The sequence below is a fragment of the Oncorhynchus mykiss genome, chromosome 1 (assembly GCF_057628025.1).
Source record: "Oncorhynchus mykiss isolate SJ-2025 chromosome 1, ASM5762802v1, whole genome shotgun sequence".
NCBI classification, from domain to species: domain Eukaryota; kingdom Metazoa; phylum Chordata; class Actinopteri; order Salmoniformes; family Salmonidae; genus Oncorhynchus; species Oncorhynchus mykiss.
This window is the reverse complement of record NC_143022.1, coordinates 62,459,251-62,483,066: the sequence shown is the minus strand read 5'-3', so window position 1 is coordinate 62,483,066 and position 23,816 is coordinate 62,459,251. Positions and strand designations below refer to the sequence as shown.

The 23,816-nt window shown below is 41.4% G+C and overlaps 1 protein-coding gene across 2 annotated transcripts; it reads right to left on the bottom strand.

The window, feature by feature from the left end:
- Window positions 1-7,471: 7,471 nt before the first annotated feature.
- On the bottom strand, window positions 7,472-22,793 carry erlin1 (ER lipid raft associated 1). 2 transcript variants are annotated; one of them, XM_090235625.1, is made up of 13 exons: window positions 22,680-22,772; window positions 19,247-19,342; window positions 14,041-14,169; window positions 13,861-13,942; window positions 13,705-13,751; window positions 13,533-13,594; window positions 13,269-13,394; window positions 13,099-13,172; window positions 10,730-10,788; window positions 10,497-10,588; window positions 10,251-10,340; window positions 10,067-10,146; window positions 7,472-9,933 (listed from the first exon to the last, which is right to left on the bottom strand). In XM_090235625.1, exons 3-13 carry the CDS (start codon window positions 14,151-14,153, stop codon window positions 9,772-9,774), a joined length of 987 nt encoding a protein of 328 aa, XP_090091751.1. In that variant the 5' UTR covers window positions 14,154-14,169; window positions 19,247-19,342; window positions 22,680-22,772; the 3' UTR covers window positions 7,472-9,771. The 2 variants fall into 2 exon arrangements, with proteins under 2 accessions (XP_090091751.1, XP_021461856.2); XM_021606181.3 differs by lacking the exon at window positions 19,247-19,342 and having other exon boundaries at window positions 22,680-22,793.
- Window positions 22,794-23,816: the final 1,023 nt, after the last annotated feature.

Sequence of the window (23,816 nt, the reverse complement as noted above, 5' to 3'; positions counted from 1 at the left end):
AACCTCCAAGTCATCAAATTTGCTATGTCATTACAAGCAGAAAATGACCTACAGCTATCATAGAGGGTCCCTAATTTAAAGAATCTCTGATGCTATTAATGTTTGGCTTTTATTACCCAGTTAGCAAAATTACTCCGGTGCAGCTGTGGGCCACATACTTTGTTGTTCTGGCCCAGTATACGCCTGGGTCCTCGGCCCAAAGCTGCTGCACATATTGCATCACCATCAGATGCACAGATCTGGCCGACACACTGCAGTCCGATCAAATTAGAAAGGTGTGGCCTAGCTCTGGCCCACATACGGTAAAATGATTCATTCTAAAAGATGTTGCCCGATCTGGGCCATATAGTGCAAAATAATTGTAAAATAAAAAGGTTTGGCTAACAAAGGTTACCTATAACTACAAACATAGTTATGTTTTTGTGTTTTTACATATTTATGAACTTATTTCCAGATATCTTCAGAACTTCCCACAATGCACTATTTCTCAACGTCATATGGAGAACCGGCGCTACATAGCTAGTTCCAGCTGGCTATCATGCTAGCATGTCATTACATTCCAAACCAATTTTTGGCGCTGCGCTATGTACCATGAAGAGACAATATAGCTAAATTCATGCGAAATCCTGCATCTAAATCCGATGGTCCTGTTGGTCCTGTTGGCCAATGTCATTGCATTGCATACCAAAAGTTGTCCTCCAAAAGTTGAGCGCCAAAAATTGTCCGCCAAATATGTCCACCCAATTAATCGGGCCAAAAGTGGGCTGGCTAGCTAGTTAGGACAATTGGCAGCCTAGCTAGCTAATTATTTTAGCCAATTAGGTAATAACCAGAGCCATCTAGATAATAAAACGTTATTAGCGATATAAGAAATATAATATAATATTGTATGATGTGATAAATGATAGGTAGTCTTTATAAATACATTATGCGTTAGGCTGATATATTAGTCTGTGAGATAAGATATGCTTTATTGATCCCCCAAGGAGAAAAAATGGCCTAAGCCTAAATAAAAACATTCACATTAACATAAATAAGACCATAATAAATAATATGTTTACTTTGTATTGTGCTTTTCATGAGAATGTCCAGCGAGACTATTCAAACCATCGACTCACTGATGGTTGAAGACGATGGGCGATTGGCAAATGCAGTCTGGAATCATCAATATCACTAATCGCAGTCAGAAAAAACTTGAGTGGAGTTATGGAAAGGCTCTGTAAGACATATTATGTATTTATTGAACCTTTATTTAACTAGGCAAGTGAGTTAATAACAAATTCTTATTTACAATGACGGCCTACCCCAGCCAAACCCTAACCCGGACAACGCTGGGCCAATTGTGCACCACCCTATGGGACTCCCAATCACGGCCGGTTGTGATACAGCCTGGAATCGAACCAGGGTTTGCAGTAATGCCTCTAGCACTGAGATGCAGTGCATTAGACCACTGCGCCATTCGGGAGCCCAGGTGGCGACAGCTAGTCTTACTGGGGTCCGACACATAAGGAAAAAGACATTACAGACAAAATCATTTACAATTTACACACACTACCGTTCAAAGGTTTGGGGTCACTTATAAATGTCCTTGTTTTCCATGAAAACATACATGAGATTAGTTGCAAAATGAATAGGAAATATAGTCAAGACGTAGACAAGGTTATAAATAATGTTTTTTAATTGAAATAATATTTGTGTCCTTCAAACTTAGCTTTTGTCAAAGAATCCTCCATTTGCAGCAAGTACAGCCTTGCAGACCTTTGGCATTCTAGTTGTCAATTTGTTGAGGTGATCTGAAGAGATTTCACCCCATGCTTCCTGAAGCACCTCCCACAAGGTGGATTGTCTTGATGGCACTTCTTACGTACCATACGGTCAAGCTGCTCCCACAACAGCTCAATAGGGTTGAGATCCGGTGACGGTGCTGGCCACTCCATTATAGACAGAATACCAGCTGACTGCTTCTTGCCTAAATATAGTTATTTGATCGTTTGGAGCTGTGCTTCGGGTCATTGTCCTGTTGTAGGAGGTAATTGGCTCAAATTAAGCGCCGTCCACAGGGTATGGCATGGCGTTGCAAAATGGAGTAATAAAAAAAGCCTTCCTTTTTCAAGATCCCTTTTACCCTGTACAAATCTCCCACTTTACTTCCACCAAAGCACTCCCAGACCATCACATTGCCTCCACCATGCTTGACAGATGGCGTCAAGCACTCCTCCAGGATCTTTTCATTTTTTCTGCGTCTCACGAATGTTCTTCTTAGTGACCTGAACACCTCAAACTTAGATTCGTCTGTCCATAACACTTTTTTCCAATCTTCCTCTGTCCAGTGTCTGTGTTCTTTTGCCCGTCTTAATCTTTCCTTTTTATTGGCCAGTCCGAGATATGTCTTTTTCTTTGCAACTCTGCCTAGAATGCCAGCATCCCGGCGTCGCCTTTTCACTGTTGACATTGAGACTGGCGTTTTGTGGGTACTACTTAATGAAGCTGCCAGTTAATCCATTTTAGAATAAGACTGTAACGTAACAAAATGTAGAAATAGTCAAGGGGTCTGAATACTTTCCCGAAGGCACCCTAGTCATTCTCTGCTACCGCAAGGCAAGCGGTACCGAAGCGCCAAGTCTAGGTCCAAGAGGCTTCTAAACAGCTTCTACCGCCAAGACATGAGACTCCTGAACACCTAATCAAATTGCTACCCAGACTATTTGCATTTGCATTTGCATCAAAATTGCTACCCAGACTATTTGCATTTGCATTTGCCCCCCCCCCCCCCCCCCCCTCTTTTACACCGCTGCTCCTCTCTGTTGTTATCATCTATGCATACTCACTTTAATAACTCTACCCACATGTACATATTACCTCAGCTAACCGGTGCCCCCCTGTAAATAGCCCCGCTATTGTTATTTACTGCTCGTCTTTAATTATTTGTTTTTCTTATCTCTGACTTTTTAAAAAACTTTTCTAGGGGGGGGGGGGGGTTTTCTTAAAACTGCATCGTTGGCTAAGGGCTTGTAAAGTAAGCATTTCACCTGTTGTATTCGGTACATGTGACAAATAACATTTGATTTGCTTTGATATAGCCTCTCTATTGTTATTTTACTGCAGCTCTTTAATTACAGTGCCTTGCGAAAGTATTCGGCCCCCTTGTACTTTGCGACCTTTTGCCACATTTCAGGCTTCAAACATAAAGATATAAAACTGTATTTTTTTGTGAAGAATCAACAACAAGTGGGACACAATCATGAAGTGGAACAACATTTATTGGATATTTCAAACTTTTTTAACAAATCAAAAATGGAAAAATTGGGCGTGCAAAATTATTCAGCCCCTTTACTTTCAGTGCAGCAAACTCTCTCCAGAAGTTCAGTGAAGATCTCTGAACGATCCAATGTTGACCTAAATGACTAATGATGATAAATACAATCCACCTGTGTGTAATCAAGTCTCCGTATACTTTCGCAAGGCACTGTATGTAAACATTATATAAAGTGGCATTGTTTAAAGTGTCTAGTGATATGTTTATTACATCAAATGTTTAATTATTAAAGTGGCTAGAGATTTGAGTTGGCAGCAGCCACTCAATGTTAGTGATAGCTGTTTAACAGTCTGATGGCCTTGAGATAGAAGCTGTTTTTCAGTCTCTCGGTCCCAGCTTTGATGCACCTGTACTGAACTTCCCTTCTGGATGATAGCGGGGTGAACAGGCAGTGGCTCGGGTGGTTGTTGTCCTTGATGATCTTTTTGGCCTTCCTGTGACATCGGGTGGTGTAGGTGTCCTGGAGGGCAGGTAGTTTTCCCCCAGTGATGCGTTGTGCAGACCTCATTACCCTCTGGAGAGCCTTTCGGTTGTGTGCAGAGCAGTTGCCATACCAGGCGGTGATACAGCCCGACAGGATGCTCTCGATTGTGCATCTGTAAAAGTTTGTGAGTGTTTTTGGTGACAAGCCAAATTTCTTCAGCCTCCTTCTTCACCAGGCTGTCTGTGTGGGTGGACCATTTCAGTTTGTCCGTGATGTGTACTCCGAGGAACTTAAAACTTTCCACCTTCTCCACTACTGTCCCGTCAATGGGATAGGGGGTTGCTCCCTCTGCTGTTTCCTGAAGTCCACGATCATCTCCTTTGTTTTGTTGACGTTGAGTGTGAGGTTATTTTTCTGACACCACACTCCGAGGGCCCTCACCTCCTCTCTGTGGGCCGTCTCGTCATTGTTGGTAATCAAGCCTACCACTGTAGTGTCATCTGCAAACTTGACTGAGTTGGAGGCGTGCATGGCCACGCAATCAGGACCCCGTGACCTCCGGTGTAGCAGTAATATGGTCACCGTAACAGCCCTAGCAGTGACATACCCATGGGTTGGATGATACTTTTCTCGTCAATCATCTTGAAAAAAATGTACACTTAAAAACGTAAAATAAACCAATCCTCCATTGTTAACACAATGGAAAGGTCAAATGCTTTATTATCTAAAAGTTGAACGTTTGTGCACGATAGAGAGAAACATCAAGAGTGATGTGGGCGCTGGGTGTGAGCAGGTGGGTCTGGGCAGGGGCGATGTTGTGGATGTTTGTGTGTCTCTGTAGATTGTCGTTTGAATGTGTATGTTTTGTATTGTTAAAATAAAATGACAAAATCTTACAATTTTGTGGGGGATTTTATCATGCAGAAAAAACATGACAAAATTATTATTAATCAAAATCAAAACTGCCGTCATCATTGCTTTGCACAAAAGGGCTTCACAGGCAAGGATATTGCTGCCAGTAAGATTGCACCTAAATCAACCATTTATCAGATCGTCAAGAACTTCAAGGATAGCGGTTCAATTGTTGTGAAGAAGGCTCCAGGGCGCCCAAGAAAGTCCAGCAAGCGCCAGGACCATCTCCCAAAGTTGATTCAGCAGCGGGATCGGGGCACCACCAGTACAGAGCTTGCTCAGGAATGGCAGCAGGCAGGTGTGAGTGCATCTGCACGCACAGTGGGGCGAAGACTTTGAGGATGGCCTGGTGGGCACCAAAGAAGCCACTTCTCGCCAGGAAAACCATCAGGGACAGACTGATGATATTCTGCAAAAGGTACAGGGATTGGACTGGGGTAAAGTCATTTTCTCTGATGAATCCCCTTTCCAATTGTTTGGCGCATCCGGAAAAAAGCTTGTCCGGAGAAAACAAGGTGAGAGCTACAGGACTGATGTCCTGTGTCATGCCAACAGTAAAGCATCCTGAGACCATTCATGTGTGGGGTTGCTTCTCAGCCAAGTGAGTGGGCTCACTCACAATTTTGCCTCAGAACACAGCCATGAATAAAGAATGGTACCAACACATCCTCCGAGAGCAACTTCTCCCAACCATCCAGGAACAGTTTGGTGACGAACAATGCCTTTTCCAGCATGATGGAGCACCTTGCCATAAGGCAAAAGTGATAACTAAGGCTCGGGAAACAAAACGTTGATATTTTGTGTCCATGGGCCAGGAAACTCCCCAGACCTTAATCCCATTGAGAACTTGTGGCCAATCATCAAGAGGCAGGTGGACAAAAAAATAAAAATAATAATCTGACAAACTCCAAGCATTGATTATACAAGAATGGGCTGCCATCTGTCAGGATGTGGCCCAGAAGTCAATTGACAGCATGTCAGGGCGGAATGCAGGGGTCTTGAAAAAGAAGAGTCAACACTGCAAATATTGACTCTTTGCATCAACTTCATGTAATTGTCAATAAAAGCCTTTGACACTTATAAAATGCTTGTAATTATACTTCAGTATTCCATAGTAACATCTGACAAAAAATATCTAGAGACTGAAGCAGCAAACTTTGTGGGAATTAATATTTGTGTCATTCTCAAAACTTTTGTCCACGACTGTATATAAAAAGGTCCCACAGTTGACAGTGCATGTCAGAGCAAAAAACAAGCCCGGAGGTCGAAGGAATTGTCCGTAGAGCTCAGAGAGAGGATTGTGTCACGGCACAAATCTGGGGAAGAAGCATTGAAGGTCCCCAAGAAAACAGTGGCCTCCATCAATTCTTAAATGGAAGAAGTTTGGAACCACCCAAACTCATTCTAGAACTGAGCAGGTTCAGGGAGGTGACCAAGAACCCGATGGTCAATCTGACAGCGCTCCATAGTTCCTCTGTGGAGATGGGAGAACCTTCCAGAAAGACAACCATCTCTGCAGCACTCCACCAATCAGGCCTTTATGGTAGACTGGCCAGACAGAAGTCACTACTCAGTAAATGGCACATGACAGCCACTTGGAGTTTGCCTTAAAAAAGGCACCTAAAGGACTCTCAGACCATGAGAAACAAGATTCTCTGGTCCGATGAAACCAAGATTGAACTCTTTGGCCTGAATGCCAAGTGTCATGTCTGGAGGAAACATGGCACTATCCCTACGGTGAAGCATGGTGGTGGCAGCATGATGCTGTGGGGGATGTTTCACAACGGCAGGGACTGGGAGACATGTCAGGATCAAGGCAAAGATGGACGGAGCAAAGTACAGTGTTCCTTGATGAAAACCTTCTCCAGAGCGCTCAGGACCCCAGACTGGGGCTAAGGTTCACCTTCCAACGGGACAACGACCCGAAGCACACAGCCAAGACATTGCAGAAGTGGCTTTGGGATAAGTCTCTGAATGTTCAAAAGTGGCCCAGCCAGAGCCCGGACTTTAACATCTCTGGAGAGACCTGAAAATTGCTGTGCAGCAACGCTCCCTATCCAACCTGACAAAGCTTGAGATCTGTAAAAAAAATAGGAGAAACTCCCCAAATACAGGTTGTGCAAGCTAGTAGCGTCAGACCAAAAGAAGACTTGAGGCTGTAATAGCTGACAAAGGTGCTTCAACAAAGTACTGAATAAAGGGTCTGAATACTTATGTAAATGTTTTATTTTAATATAATTGCAAAAATGTCTAAAAACCCACGTTTCCTTTATAATTATGGGGTATTGTTTGTAGATTTATGGGAGAAATTTTTTTTATTAAATCCAATTTAGAATAAAGCTGTAACATAAAGTGTGGAAAGTCAAGAGGTCTGAATACTTTCATAATGAACTGTAATTTATAAACGAAGCATTCGTGTTTAGTGAGTCCACCAGATCAGAGGCAGTAGGGATGACCAGGGATGTTCCCTTGTTAAGTGTATGGAGTGGACAATTATCCTGTCCTGCTAAGCATTCAAAATGTAATGAGTGTTATTGGGTGTCAGGGAAAATGTATGAAGTAAAAAGTACATTATTTTCTTTAGGAATTTAGTTTAGTAAAAGTTCATATACCTTCAAAAACTACTTAAGTAGTACTTTAACATTTTTACTTCACTTGCACTAGGGCACTGTTTTTAAAATGTACAACATAAAATGAAGCATTTTCAGGATGTAGGCTACCTCGTTTCACTCACTCCGTTTCCCGACTATTTTCATCCATTTTGTGCCTAGACAAAACCCAGCTTCAGGCTGCAGTTTTAAATCACACACAGACACACATTGTGGTATCAAAATAGGTTTTATTTTACATATTCGAACATTGTCAAAACTTGAACTTTTTGTTGCATATAAATCTTTTAAAATAAGACAGTTCAAATTATGAAAATTGTACAAAAGTAACATTCACAAAAACGTGTTAATTATTTCCATGACAAATTTAATTCCATCCTTTTCTGCATTTTCTAATTTAAACCCACCACCAATGCCATAGGAGAAAGACGATTGGTGAGATCAAGTACAGTAAACAGCAGCACGGTAGCGTGACGTCACAGGGCAGGATTGAAGGAGTTCGCCAGCTAACTTTCCTAAATATTCTGGATTCATATGTTCAAGTTTATATACACTTGAAATTGGCACAGTAACTGACTCACTCAACATTCCAAACGACTGATAGAGTTTCTTTCTTAACAAACCGGAAATTCAAGAGCTAGCCTACATCTGAGCGTTTCTCAAAGTTCGCTGGCTAACTCTGTGAACCCACTGTGTTACACTCCTCCAGAGTAGTTTCCCTGTTAGTGGTGGTTAATCTACTGAAGTGCCCGAGTAGCTTTACTGAACCGAAGTCTATCTCTGTAAGCCTGTCAATTCCTACGCCTGTAATTTCTGAGCCTGAAGGTGGCACTACAGCCATTCTGTATAAAGAACCATATAGGGATATACAAGCCATATAGATATACACGTATATGAGATATACACGTGTACATATATATATATATATATATAAAAAATACAGTATGACGCTGTCTGCCCAAGTCACTAGTCACCTCAAGCTCTTTCCTGAGAGTTAACACTAACGCTACCTCTCTACCTACTAAATACAAACTAAAAACTACTGAGCTGAACTGAGTGAAGTAAAATCAAGATGTACTGAGCTGGCCTGGTTACACAACCATAGTTGTTGGCCTGGAATTATGCTGAAAACTTTGAAATGGACCATGTGAGAATAAAATATTAGAGCCAGCTCAGTTTGAACGGAACGATGGCGCAAGAAAAGCATCGGCCTCCCGCTCTACCTGTGTCAATGTAGTCGGAGCCGGTTTGTCTGGTTTTGCATTCAATAGCCACACATGGCTGACATACAGTGTAGTGGTTCCAGGCAAACCGTCAACAGCCCTTGTATTAGTAGTCCTGTATTCTCTACTGGAGGTGTTTCACAGTAAACAGAAAGAAAATAAAGGGCAAGTCTGACTTCAGTGTCCTTCTGCCAGCCAGTTTAACTGATCCTAGATCATTTGTTTAACCTCAGCCTCAAACAGAGAATCAACCCATTTAACTACAACTATTCCACTGACACTAGATTCCCGACTGAAAATACACACCAAGACTACACTACCCAGAAGCCCTTTAGCTTAGAATGGCAATACAAGCCAGTCCTCTCGCAGCCCTCTACAGAAAAACTATTTTTAATCAGTCCCCCCCCCCCATACATAGGTTCTAAGAAGAGTTCTAAGGAGTTCCACTGGGTGTTTCTGCGCTTACGAGAAGTCCAACCCATGTGTGCCGACAGACAGACTGAAGGTTTGTAGTGTCTCATTGTCCTGGCTCAGATCTGCTCTGGGGTAAGAATGGAGTATGGGCTCACACACAATTTCTCGTTTCCTTTCGCTCTCCCTTAGTCTCACACACACACACACACCCCTTTCTTGCTCTCTCACACGTGCAAACACACAAACTGTGGATGACTAGAAAGAGACCGGAGTACCAATACACCAAACTCCATTTAGAATCAGAACCAGAAACCCTTTAGTTCAGAATTAGTGTTGCCTTCTTTACATTCTAGTTAAGCTAAAAACAAATTAGACAGTAAGGCTGAACTTAATGTTCAAGTTCAATTTAAATTCATTATTTTGCATAAAGCATCAAACAACAACAAAAATTATACAATTCCAAAAAACAAAGCCAAGAGTTGCATCCGATGCAAAGCTGCACATGTAGAGCAGGGCGACTGAGAGCCACCTGCCTAACACTCAACCCAGGCCAAATATCAGCATTAATGCCTCTTACTGATCCTTCCCACCGACTGCCTGCTCAACACAGGTGTAGACAGACCCGCTCGCTCTCTCCCTGCGACCCCCACCCCCCCCTCACTTTTTTCTGAATTTCTCTTTCCATGCTTCTCGCTCACTCCTTCCTCTCCCCATCCTTCTTTACCAATCCCCCTTCTCCCTCCCTCTCTCTCTCTGGCCGATAGAATTAAAACTAAAGCCTTTACGCACCCCAATTAGGGGAATGACTCCTCAAACTCCCTTTGTCCCTCAAACCCTTCAACTGACAGACAGACAGACAGCTAGTCTCGGATCTTAGTGTCTGGCCTGTTCAGAGGCTTTCGGGGGCTCAGGGTCCTGGGTAGGGCTGTGTCCCTCAACAAACATGTTAGGGATGTCCTGGCCGAAGTAGATCTTACTGTTGGCTGCTATCGCCTGGTACTTCATCAACTCAAGGTACTCGGGTGTTAACTTCAACTGGAAAGATGGGAGAGAGATGATGTCAGAGAGTGAGTATATATATATATATATATATATATATATATATATATATATATATATATATATACACACACACACACACACACACACACACACAGACATGTCTTACCCTGTTAGCTTCAGCAAACTTAGCGGCTGTATAATACTCTGCATCAGCCCTGGCCTTCATTTTTGCCAAGAACGCAGTGTCTGAAATAGACAGAGTTCATTAATATGCACACACACACACACATCCCCCCCCACACACACACACACACACACACACACACACACACACACACACACACACACACCCTCTATTTCAGAGATCCTCTTCTCAGTCTCTTTCTCCATCACCTTCTGTTGGAAATGAATCTGTGCTACTTCAGCCACCTTCTGAGCCTCTGAGAGAAAGACAGCGGTGTGCGGTGGGGAAAAGAAGAGAGAGTATATAGTGTTACGGTTTATTTACTCCACTTAGCTCTCCAGTTATTTCAGATACACAACTGGTTGTGTACTGTAAGTGTGTATACTAATGAGATGGAGTGTTGCTACGTTACCGATGACGGCTTTCTTCCTCTCAGTCTCAGCTTCTTTCTCCACAACCTTCTGAGTCTGAACCGTTACCAACAGACGAGTCTTCTCCCCCTCCCTACACACACAGTGAGAGAGAGAGAAAGGTTACACACACACACAAAGTGAGGTTTATAGAAATAACTAAAAAATAGAGTGAGACACTGGACAAATGATAGAGAGAGAACAGAAGAGAAAAAGAAAGAGTGAGAACACTCACATGAGCTCAAAGTTTCTCCTGATGGCCTCTGGGATTTTGGGCTTGGTGACTCGGACAGCCTGGGACATAAGAGACACACTCAGTATATACAAACCAGAGCTCCGTTCAGTAGCCGAACGCAGGGCATAACATTACATTTTTGGTCCACCAGCCACTCAGATTTTTAACCAGCCCAACATCCCTCCCCCTACAATTACACTAACAAAACAGGAAAGAACATGCTTTGTAATGTTTCTAAAACAATACATGTATTACTAGTAAGAAGAATTGTGGTATACTGTTTAATTTCATTTTTTGTGACCCGAGTCTTTTAACCAAAAGAACACAGAAGAGACGAAACATGGCACCTGCCCCTTTAAGGGTGGGAGATTACCATGGTAACGTGACTTGAGTCATGTCTATGCAATCTGGAATCAGAGCTGGTCATGGGTGAACCTCAGCCACGCTCAAGGTCCTAAATGAAATCATAACCGCCATCGATAAGAGACATTACTGTGCAGCTGTATTATCGACCTGGCCAAGGCTTTCGACTCTGTCAATCACCACATTCTTATTGGCAGACTCGACAGCCTTGGTTTCTCAAATGATTGCCTCGCCTGGTTTACCAACTACTTCTCTGATAGAATTCAGTGTGTGAAATCGGAGGGCCTGTTGTCCGGACCTCTGGCAGTCTCTATGGGGGTGCCAATGGGTTCAATTCTCGGGCCGACTCTCTTCTCTGTATACGTCAATGATGTCGCTCTTGCTGCTGGTGATTCTCTGATCCACCTCTACGCAGACAACACCATTCTGTAAATTTCTGGCCCCGCTTTGGACAGTGTTAACTAATCTCCAGACGAACTTCAATGCCATACAACTCTCCTTCCGTGGCCTCCAACTGCTCTTAAACGCAAGTAAAACTAAATGCATGCTACTCAAATCGATCACTGCCCGCACCTGTCTATCACAGTGCCATCCGTTTTGTCACCAAAGCCCCATACACTAACCACCACTGCGACCTGTACACTCTCGTTGGTTGGCCCTCGCTTCATACTCGTCGCCAAACCCACTGGCTACAGGTTATATACAAGTCTCTGCTAGGTAAAGCCCCGCCTTATCTCAACTCACTGGCCACCATAGCAGCACCCACTCATAGCACGCGCTCCAGCAGGTATATCTCACTGGTCACCCCCAAAGCCAATTACTCCTTTAGTCATCTTTCCTTCCAGTTCTCTGCTGCCAATGACTGGAACGAACTGCAAAAATCTCTGAAGCTGGAGACTCACATCTCCCTCACTTGCTTTAAGCATGAGCTGTCAGAGCAGCTCACAGATCACTGCACCTGTACATAGCCCATCTGTAAACAGCCCATCTACCTACCTACCTCATCCCCATACTGTATTTATTTATTTATCTTGCCCATATGCAACCCAGTATCTCTACTTGCACATTCATCTTCTGCACATCTACCATTCCAGTGTTTAATTGCTATATTGTAATTACTTCGCAATCATGGCCTATTTATTGCCTTAACTCCCTTATCTTACTTCATTTGCACTCCCTGTATATAGACTTTTTGTTCTACTGTATTATTGACTATGTTTTGTTTAATCCATGTGTAACTCTGTGTTGTTGTATGTGTCGAACTGCTTTGCTTCATCTTGGCCAGGTCGCAGTTGCAAATGAGAACACACAACGCACAAAATTTGAGAGTATTGACCACCTCTATATGGTCAAAGTAGATTATATTTTTGTTCAGTTTAGTGCTTTGACTTTGTGTGATTAATATACCAGCTATGAAACTAAAACGCCAGATACTTTGAAAACAGGTACTGCAGCATTTATTTTTGCTATAAATGTGATCATACTTGGGCACTGTGGAACACAGACCAACCGCCAACGTGGCTGGTGAAATAGACATATTACCTGCCAATGCCAAAATCTACCCACATTTGGCAGGTGTTAATTTTAGGCCCTGATTGTCAAATGCTGCAGATAGAAGTGCCACAAATAGCACTGATGCGATTCCTTATTCTACATGTCAGAGAGGCATTATTGTTCTACATAACATATTATTAACTGAATGTTCCAAAACATTGCTTCCTGCTGAATGCACCCAACCACTCAGGTGAGTGTGTGTTTGTGTCAGGGTTGGGGTCAATTCCCATTTAATTCAGTCAATTCAGGAAGTAAACTTGGCGCAAAGTGGTAATTTCACTTTACTTCCTGAATTGACTAAATTAAATGGGAATTGACCCCAACCCTGACACAAACACACACTCACCTGAGTTGGAATGGAATCAACCCCAATCCTGGTGTGTGTGTGTGTGTGTGTGTGTGTGTGTGTGTGTGTGTGTGTGATTGACCCCAACCCTGGTGTGTGTGTGTACCTGTATCGTTAGTCCAGGCGCCATAGAGTTTAGGTCTTTCTGCAGAGCGATTTTCAGGTTCTCATCAATGATATCTGACAAACCAAGACGCAGGAGGGGAAAAAAAAAGAGTTAGACTGATGTATAGAAAGTGTCTCAGCAGATATACAAGTGAGCGTGTGAGTGCTCACCAAACAGCTCGATGTAGACCTCCTGTAAAGTGTGTACGCTGCAGAATTGGTTGAGTTCGTGGTGAATCTTGTTGAAAATTAGAGTTTTGTCATAATCAGCTGTATAGTTCTTCACTGTGTCCACCACTGTGAAGAGAGAGAGAGAGGTTAGTATACACTAGGAAAGTAGAAACGTCACCCCCCCCTTTCCAACTACATAGCAACAGGGACAACGTAGGTGTCCTAGGGATCCACTCTGTTAGCTAGTAGTTCTAAAGGTCTTACCAGATGAGGGCACCAGCATGTTGACCACCTCTATACGGTCAAAGTAGATCATCACTCCCCCACTGTGGAGAGAACATATCAGAAACATGGTCACGAACATGGTCAACGTCCTCCGCCACACAAGCACACACAAACACCTTTCAGAAACACCATGCAACGGTTCTAGATTTACCTAGTTCCACAAGGCACGTTCTTTATCTCATCAGTTTGAAGAGTCGTCTGGAAGAGAAAGTTTTTTTAGAACTGATCTGTAGATGTAATAAAGGCCAGCATGATGTGGTATCCAGAGTTAGAAGTCAGGGGTCAGGGTTTAGGGGTCAGATAGTACCTGTACTGATCTGTAGGTGGTAAGAAAGGGCATCATAATGTGGTATCCAGGGCCGTTGGGTGCAGTTAGCAAAGCTCCTCCTCTAAAACACAGAAATGAACCAATAATATGAATCTACTTTTCACAGTACTTCACTACCTGGTGAATGGATGACAGAGGGTTGGGGGTCATGGATCATACCTGTAGTAAACAGCTAGGTGCCCCTCCTCTATCTTGTGAATGGAGGAGTGCAGCAGGATGGCCATCACTGCAGTTACTGCACCAACTACTGCCCCCACGTGAGTCATCGTCATCCTCACCCAAACTCACCTACAACACACACACACACACACACACACACACACACACAGTTACAGAGTGAGAGAACAAAAGATGAAGCAGTGCTTTCCATATATTAATTTACCAGCGGTGGGCTGCCAAATCGTTGCCACCACTACAAAAAAAAAAATATTACAATTTGTATTCAATTTAAAAACACAATTTTCGGGTGGTAAAACATTTTCAGTGCAAACTGTATAAAGATGGAGCTATATTTTTTTTATACAAGATCATCTGAGAACTAACAATCACCTAAATAAAACTAAGAGTCAGGGAAAATCTAAAATTCAAGTAACGGCGCAATGAATTAAAAAAAAATGTTTTAGTCACTCAGAATTGGAACACGGCATAAGGCATGGCAAAATGTGTAGGAAATTAGCTTCAAAGCCACAAATTCTCTCTCAACCCCATGACAAAATGTGTAGAAATGCAGGAAATTCACTTTAAAACTGTAAAATGTTGTCTCTACCCATGGCAAAATGTGTAGAATTGTCATAAATTAGCTTTAGCTTTTTTAGGCTAGGGAGCAGTATTCGGAAGTTTGGATGAATGAGGTGCACAAAGTAAACTGCCAGTTACTAAAGCCCAGAAGCTAGGATATGCATATAATTGGTAGATTTGGACAGAAAACTCTAAAGTTTCTAAAACTGTTAAAATTATGTCTGAGTATAACAGAACTGATATGGCAGGCGAAACCGAGGACAAACCATCCCCCCAAAAAATCAAAACAAAAAATCAGCCTACCTCTATTTTCAATGGCTATCACTTTGATAATAAGGCAAAGTCCTCCCAGATTGCAGTTCCTAGGGCTTTCACTATATGTCAAAAGTCTTTAGAAAGAGTTTCAGGCTGGTTTTTGGAAAAATGAGCCAGAAATTGTAGTTTTTCAAGGTGGCTCCCATTTTGTCTGTAGTGTTTCCAAGCACGTGGAAGAGAGCACGTTCTTTGGTATTTTTCTCCGGTAAAACCAATAACAATTCACCGACCTTAAATTGTATCATTTATTTACGTATTAGGGTACCTAAGGTTTGATTATAAACGTTGTTTGACTTGTTTGGAATAGTTTATTAGTAACGTTTGGGATTCATTTTTTATACATTTTGATGGAGGGAAACTGGGTGGATTATTGACTGAAGCAAGCCAGCTTAACTGAGTTTTTATAGATATAAAGAAGGACATTATCGAACAAAAGGACCATTTGTGATGCAACTGGGACCTTTTGGAGTGCCAACTGAAGAAGATCAAAGGTAAGGCACTTTTAATATCGCTATTTCTGACTTTCCAGGCACCTGCCTGGTTGAAATATGTTTTTCATGTGTTTGTATGCAGGGCACTGTCCTCAGATAATCGCAGGGTTTGCTTTCGCCGTAAAGCCTTTTTGAAACACGGCGGTTGGTTTAACAAGAAGTTAAGCTTTATTTTGATGTATTACACTTGTAATTTTATGAAAGTTAAATATTTATAATACTGTAGTTTGAATTCGCCCTCTGCAATTTCACCGGATGTTGGGCAGGTGGGATGGTAGAACGATGTATAACACTTGTATTTTTATGAAATGTTTATGAATTTGGCGCTCTGCAATTTCACTGGATGTTGTCGAGGTCGGTCGCTATCGGCACGCCTGCGCCAAACAGGTTTAAAAACTTTAGCCAAGAGCCAGGCCTTTAAAATTGTCTGAGACCATGCCATTGGCTACACCCACTATGCCTTGTCTGGATAGAATCTAAGTATTCTGCATGCGCCAAATCCATCTCTTCTACACCTCCTGCAGTATAAAACAATTGAATGAAAACACACTAAATAAAGCCATCTAGAAACATACAACTGTAAAAAAGTACCCTATATGGTCTACTTAATCTACTTGCATGAAATATTGCATTCCGTGTAGCACGGGTGAAACAATAGATCGATATGACATTCACACACTGCTGTAGGTGATAATCAATGACCTTTCCTGCTGCTGGACCAGCCGACCTGTGTGTGGCAGTAATGAGTGATTTTACTGGAGGTGGATTTTGTGCATGCGTACTAGGTCAAAAACAATACTTTTTCCAGAAAAGGCATTTTTTCAGTTGCATGTAACTTTTTAATTTTGACCTTTTGAGAATGGATACCTTTTGTTTTTACCCCCCCAGAAAAAAAGTATAGATTCTTCTCTATCCTCTATTCTAATTCAGAATACATAGTTTAAGAGCTATTGAAGGTTGAAATCAAAATCAGAAAAAAAAAAAAAGGCATGGACTTTTCTCTATCCTCCCGATTCAGAATATATCATTTTCATAGTCATAGCCCCCACTCCCACAAATGTTGTTTATAACAAATTCACACACCAAAATGGCATGTATTTTTCTCCATCCTCCCGATTTAGAATCTATAACAGTCATAGTCACGTCACACTTTTTTGAAGAGCTATTGAATAATTACATTTTCTTCAGGAGTTCAAACAAACAAAAAAGGTGTGGATTTTTCTCCATCCTCCCAATTCAGAATATATCATTTTCATAGTCATGGCACGCTTTGTTTAAGAGCTATAAAATATTGAAATCTGAAATCATATTTTTTATTTGACAAAAAACAAGTGTAGATTCTTCTCCATCCACCCCTTCAAATTAGTGTATTTTGCTATTTCAGCAACACTAGTTGCTGACAGGTTTATAAAATTGAGCACACAACCATGCAATCTCCGTAGACAAACATTGGCAGTAGAATGGCCTTCCTGAAGAACTCAGTGACTTTCAACGTGCCATCATCATAGGATGCCACCTTTCCAACAAGTCAGTGTGTCAAATTTCTGCCCTCCTCGAGATGCCCCGGTCAACTGTAAATGCCGTTATTGTGAAGTGGAAACATCTAGGAGCAACAAAGGCTCAGCCGCGAAGTGTAGGCCACACAAGATCACAGAACAGGACCAGTGAGAGCTGAAGGGCGTAGCGAGTAAAAATAGTCTGTTCTCGGTTGCAACACTCGCTAAAGAGTTCCAAACTGCTTATGCAAGCAACGTCAGCACAGAACTGTTCGTCGGAAGCTTCATGAAAATGTTCCATGGTCGAGCAGTCCCGCACACGAACCTAAGATCAACATGCGCGATACCAAGCATCGGCTGGAGTGGTGTAAAGCTCGCCGCTATTGAACTCTGGAGCAGTGGTCGCGAGAGAAACTCTGAAAAAAATAAAATAAATACATGCTTGGTTCATTGAACCGGGGTTACGCGTTTCGCGTTCTCTGGAGTGATGAGTCACACGTCACCATCTGGCAGTCTGACGGACAAATTTGGGTTTGGCAGATGCCAGGAGAACGCTACCTGCCCCAATGCAGTAACAATTGTAACGTTTGGTTGAGGAGGAATAACGGTCTGGGGCTGTTTTTCATGGTTCTGGCTAGGCCCATGATCATTTACACAAAACCCACTCTCTTCCACTCTTCCTATTCAAGGCTTCTTCTTCTCTATCATTTATCTAATATCTCAATGTCCAAAGTTTAGCCGATTCCAAGACGCACAGCCAGCGAGGCTTGCTGACTGTGTCAGCCGCTCCATCTGTAAGCGTCGGCACACAGACAGGCCTAGACTACTACTCGTCTTTCAGGCCACAACTCCACCAGTGGAATAGGCTGATCGAAAAAGATTTGGCTCCTCTCGTCCCTCCCGTAGCATGCCAGCCAAATCCGTAACAGTCAAAAACAATTGGCATGGACGCTACAGGGCGATAACATATAATTTTCAGTCACCCATTTGGTTGATGGTGTTACAGAGCTTTTTCTGGGGGGTTCCGAAAGACAAATGGCAAAAAAAGTTCATGTCAAGCCCTGTAAACAACATTGGACACATGAATGTTCTTGCAACATTCCCATGAAATGTGTCTACAAAAAAATAATTATATTCTGAGAACACGGCAACCATGTTCTGTGTTTGTTTGGTATGATGTTGATGGGCGATTCTCCCAACTCTCAGAAAACTAAGTCGGAATATTCTTGCACCGTTGCAATAAAAATGTCAGGGCTTAACATTTACTTTTTTTTTGCCACTTTTACATTGGACAAGATGTTTTTATTGTCCAAAAAAAAACAAAATAAATGTTTTTACTTGTGTATGATGCAAGGAACCAATACAAAATCAAATGCATTACTATCTTTTTTTTAACCATAATTTTTCTAAAGGTTACCCTCTGCCTATTGGCTTCTTCGCATATTCAAGCCTGTCTCAAAATACAACACTGCCCCTTTAAGGCTCTCCTGGAGAATGGTTGGCAACCCTTGGTAGCATATAAAATATTCCAACATTACAATAACAGCCAAATACTTGTAATGGCTTTATAAAAGAATTCCCTCCAGGGCTCGAAATTACCCATTGCCCTTTGGACGATGAAAACATGTCTACGGTTCAAAACCAACTCTGGGACAGTTGAGATAACAGATCTAAAATTCATAAAATCACTGTACATAAAAACAATGTTGGAAAGCAATGAGGATCATGCAACAGAGCAGACCGTTGGCTAAAAATGTCTAGTTTTATTTATTCATATTACACTGAACAAAAATATAAAATGCAACATGTAAAGTGCCATGTTTCATGAGAAAAAAATAAAAATAAAGCCCTTTCCTGGGGAGAAACTAATTCTGATTGGCCGGGCCTGGCTCCGCAGTATGTGGGCCTATGCCCTCCAAGGCCCACCCATGGCTGCACCCCTGCCCACTCATGTGAAATCCTTAGATTAGGGCCTAATGAATTTATTTAAATTGACTGATTTCCATATATTAAGAGTAACTCAGTCAATTATTTTTGAAATTGTTGCATGTTGCGTTTATTTTTGTTCAATATATATATACACAGTGTATTCGGAAAGTATTCAGATCCCTTGACTTTTTCCACCTTTTATTACGTTACAGCCAAAATTGTTTACAAATATATGAAAATAAAAAAATAAATCACAGAAGTATTCAGACCCTTTGCTATGAGACTCAAAATGTAACTCAGGTGCATCCTGTATCCATGGAGCCTCGATGTTTTCACAACTTGGAGTCTACCTGTGGTAAATTCAATTGATTGTACACGATTTGGAAAGGCACCCACCTGTCTGCATAAGGTCCCACAGTTGCAAAAATCAAGCCATGAGGTCAAAGGAATTGTCCGTTGAGCGCCGAGAAAGGATTGTGTCGAGGCACAGATCTGGGGAAAGGTAACAAAAAAACAGTCTGCAGCATTGAAGGCCCCCAAGAACACAGTGTTCTCCATCATTCTTAAATGGAAGAAGTTTGGTACAAGCAAGACTCCCTCCTAAAGCTGGCAGCCCGGCCAAACTGAGCAATCAGGGGAAAGGGCCTTGGTCATGAAGGTGACCAAGAACCCGATGGTCACTCTGACAGAGCTCCAAAGTTCCTCTGTGGAGATAGTTGTCTTTCTGGAAGGTTCTCCCATCTCTGCAGCACTCCACCAATTAGGCCTTTATGGTAGAGTGACCAGGTGGAAGTCACATGACAGTCTGCTTGGAGTTTGCCAAAAGGCACTTAGACTCTCAGACCATGAGAAACAAGATTCTCTGGTCTGATGAAACCAAGATTGAACACTTTGGCCCGAATGCCAAGTCTGGAGGAAACCTGGCACCATCCCTACGGTGAAGCATGGTGTGGGGATGTTTTTCAGGGGCAGGGACTAGGAGACTAGTCAGGATCAAGGCAAAGATGAACGGAGCAAAGTACAGAGAGATCCTTGATGAAAACCTGCTCCAGAGCACGCAGGACCTCAAATTGAGGTGAGCGTCATATCAAGTACAATAAGACAACAACCCTAAGCACAAAGCCAAGACAACGCAGGAGTGGCTTTGGGACAAGTCTCCGAATGTCCTTGAGTGGCCAAGCCAGAGCCCGGACTTGAACTTGATCGAACATCTCTGGAGCGACCTGAAAATAGCCGTGCAGCAACGCTTCTCATCCAACCTGACAGAGCTTGAAAGGATCTGCAGAGAAGAATGGTAGAAACTCCCCAAATACAGGTGTGCCAGGCTTGTATCGTCATACCCAAGACCTCACATTAACACAAAATGATTCATTTTTCACACAGGGGAAAGATAATGCATGTCAGAAATATCATGCTGTGTTTAGTAAATGCAGATCTAAAATTTTAATTTCTGCTGTGCATCAGACTAATTGTGCTTCAGTTGCACTTCTCCGCTCAGATGAGAATTCACAAAACGGCCATTCCAACAGCAGACAGCGCTCTGACTGACATGTAGCTTTTGTCTCCAGCACTTTTGTTGGTGTAGCCAGCCTACATTTCTCCAGTAAAAAACTCAAGATTAACTTTAAGCAAAACATTAGGAAATGTTGCTGGCTACATTTTTTCTATGATAAACATTAGAAATACGATGGCCAAGCAACTAATTTTGTGAGGCTTGCCAGCCAAACAGCGTTTCATTTCTGTTCATGAAAATTAAGCTATTTTCAGCAGAATGTGTTGCACTGATGTATTTTCTGTGAAGTTAAACTATGGTTGTAAGTCCCTGATCACAATATTGAAGCAACAAAAATCCTTACCTTTCAATATAAAATGCAACCCCTGTCAATACACAGCTGGACTCACCTTCTCCTGTTTTCTCCAGTAGTGGAATTTACAAACAAGCACTCAAAACCTCAACTGTTCTGGGGAAGTATAAAGCTCCATAATGTGAAAGGTGAAATGAAGAACATGCTTTATCTCCTTACACATTGCACAAGTTGGCTGCAGGTATTTACTTAAAAATAAGCTACAAATATTAACATTTCTTTAAAAACTAAAGTAATAGTAAACAGTGTTGAAAAACCACCCTGTGGCTATTTCCAAATACCACCCTGTGGCTATTTCCAAAGGTATACCGCCCAAGCCTAATAGATACGCTAGCCTATTAGCCACATTATAACTGACTTGTGATCCTTGCCCTTGCTAGTTTGATGATTTTGACATTCCCAACCTGAGTTACATTCGTCCATTTTTGTCAAAAATATTGAGTCATTGAAACAAACAGTGCATTCTGAATGGAGGCTGCAAATAAATGTACCAGGCCAGCTGTGATTTACAACCTGATAGCTATATTTTTTGGACTACCAAGAAAGTTATTGGCAAATTATATTAATCATGCATTGAACAGCATCCATCTATTCTGACAATGCCTTAGTGTACATCATGCAATGTTTATTCAAACATAACCTATTTTTAAAACCTCTTATAAAGTTGGTTTTGCAGCATAAACTGGGAAATTTATATTTCACTGATTTAAGTGTGTTTCATATCAAATAACATATTTAGCAGGTTATTGCGGGTGTTGCGAAATGCTTGTGTTCCTCGATGCAAAGTAATTAAAACGTTGTCAGTTCCCACTTTAAGGGAAAATTCTAAAGTTGTGGGAATATTTGTTGTTGGCTGGGAAAGGCTCATCAGGATGGACTCTCTGCACGACGTAACGTCATCAATTTGGGCACCAGGCGATACCGTATAGCCTCCCTCGATTTTCATAGTCATGGCATGCTTGGCTCAATAGCTATCGATGATAGAAAAAACGAATATCAAATATAAAACTTATTGTACCTGATTTGACATTAAACAAAAGCCACGGGTTTAATGGAGAATCGCCATATTCAACATCCCCTGTAAACCCAGATTCTGGTTCAGACATGTAACCAAAGACAGGCAGAAACTGATTCTCCATTAGGAATTCCCAATCACACTTGTAGGCGATGTTAAAAAAACAAAAAATAATAATAATAATAAATATATATAAAAAATATAGCCTATATATATATATATAAAAAATATAGCATATATATATATATATACAATTTAAAAAAATAAAAAAAAATAAAAACTTGTAGGCGATGTCATGGCGACGTTGAATAGCTAAGCGCATGCGCACAAACACGTCATCGGATCGGTCGTCTCACGCCAAACAGCGCATGCGCACGCAGTCAAATCAAAGGCACTCCTTTGATCTAAAGTTGTTCTTGACGAAAACGTGCCAGTTTGTCACTTTCACAAGGTTGGAGTAATAACATGTTAAACTACTTAAGACATTGGCTCAAATCTAGGGTTGTGTCTTTAGTTTTCGGAAAAAAATTAAGGAAGAATTATTTTCACTTCTCTCATTGCTTTCTCAAACCCAGGCCTGGTCTGTTTCGCGAACGTTCCCGGAAGTCTCGCAATTTGCGCCTCTGGATTTAGAAACTCTGATGTAATATAGTATGTGTGTATAATACCGTTATAGGTTAGAAATACTACCTCGTCACAGCTAACGCTAACTATCAAGCCTACTCTATCAATTTAAAAACAGCCAATAATCACTGCAATAAAAGCTATTAACCAAGTTGGCTAGCTAGGTAATTTATTATCTGATATGATTCGTGTTAGCTAGCTAGCTAGTTCAGTCCTGCTAACTTGGCAAATCGCACGTCATGCCTGAAAATAATACATACGCCAAAACTAGCTACTAGTTCCAATTTAGTTCATGTGCAGACTGAAGGGCTTCATACAACCTTACCAGTGTATTGAAGCGATAGATCTTGTATTTTCATCCAGTTGACATCGACCCATCAGCACCTCGTCAGCAACACTGAAGTACTTCCGGGTCACGGAATTTATAAAGTGTTCAAATTAAAGTCCTCCACGTAATAGAAAAGTGTCATTAACCTATAGTATTTTAAACCTGTATTTATGAATAATGTATGAAAAATATTTGTCTAAACATTAACAATGATATTTGTTCATATCTAATTCACATTTGCATTAAATGTTGGTTTTAAAACATGTTCCAATGTCAAATAAATGCCCCCAATGCAAATCACTGTATATGCATTACATATTGGCTTAATCTTCAAGCCTCATATCCACTATGAATTGTCAATGAAGTAGTCCGCAACTCAAGGTTGTGGTGCGTTCTGTGTAATGAATTGCTTGACTGTGGTGGTACAAACGGAAGTTCATAAACAGTCAAGCCAGTTAGCTTGCTATCTAACAAAAAAGCTAACCACTTTTCTAGATAGTTTTCTAGATAGCGAAAATAACCTTATCCATGCTGCAAACCTTTTTGCAGCCTTGCAAAGCACATGTGCATCAAGTACTGAAAATGCAGACTAGACATCAGGCAAAAACAACATATGGCATTATTTTAATTTCACCTTCATTTAACCTGGTAGGCTAGTTGAGAACAAGTTCTCATTTACAACTGCGACCTGGCCAAGATAAAGCAAAGCAGTGCGACACAAACAACAACCCAGAGTTACACATGGAATAAACAAACATGCAGTCAATAATACAATAGAAAAAGTCTATATACAGTGTGTGCAAATGAGGTAGGATAAGGGAGGCAAGACAATAAGTAGGCCATAGTGGTGAAATAATTACAATATAGCAATTTAACACTGGAGAGATAGGTGTGCAGAAGATGAGTTATAAAGACACTGTGGTACAAATATAGCAGTGTACAGGAAAAACAATATTTGTGCCTGTGTAAAAGGGGTTGGGATTACTTACTAGGGTCTGTAGAATATACAGTGCCAGGTAATATTCAGAACTTTTTCCATATTTTTTTACATTACAGCCTTATTCTAAAATGTATTAAATAAAAATGTTCCTCATCAATCTACACACTATCCCATAATGACAAAGCGAAAATATG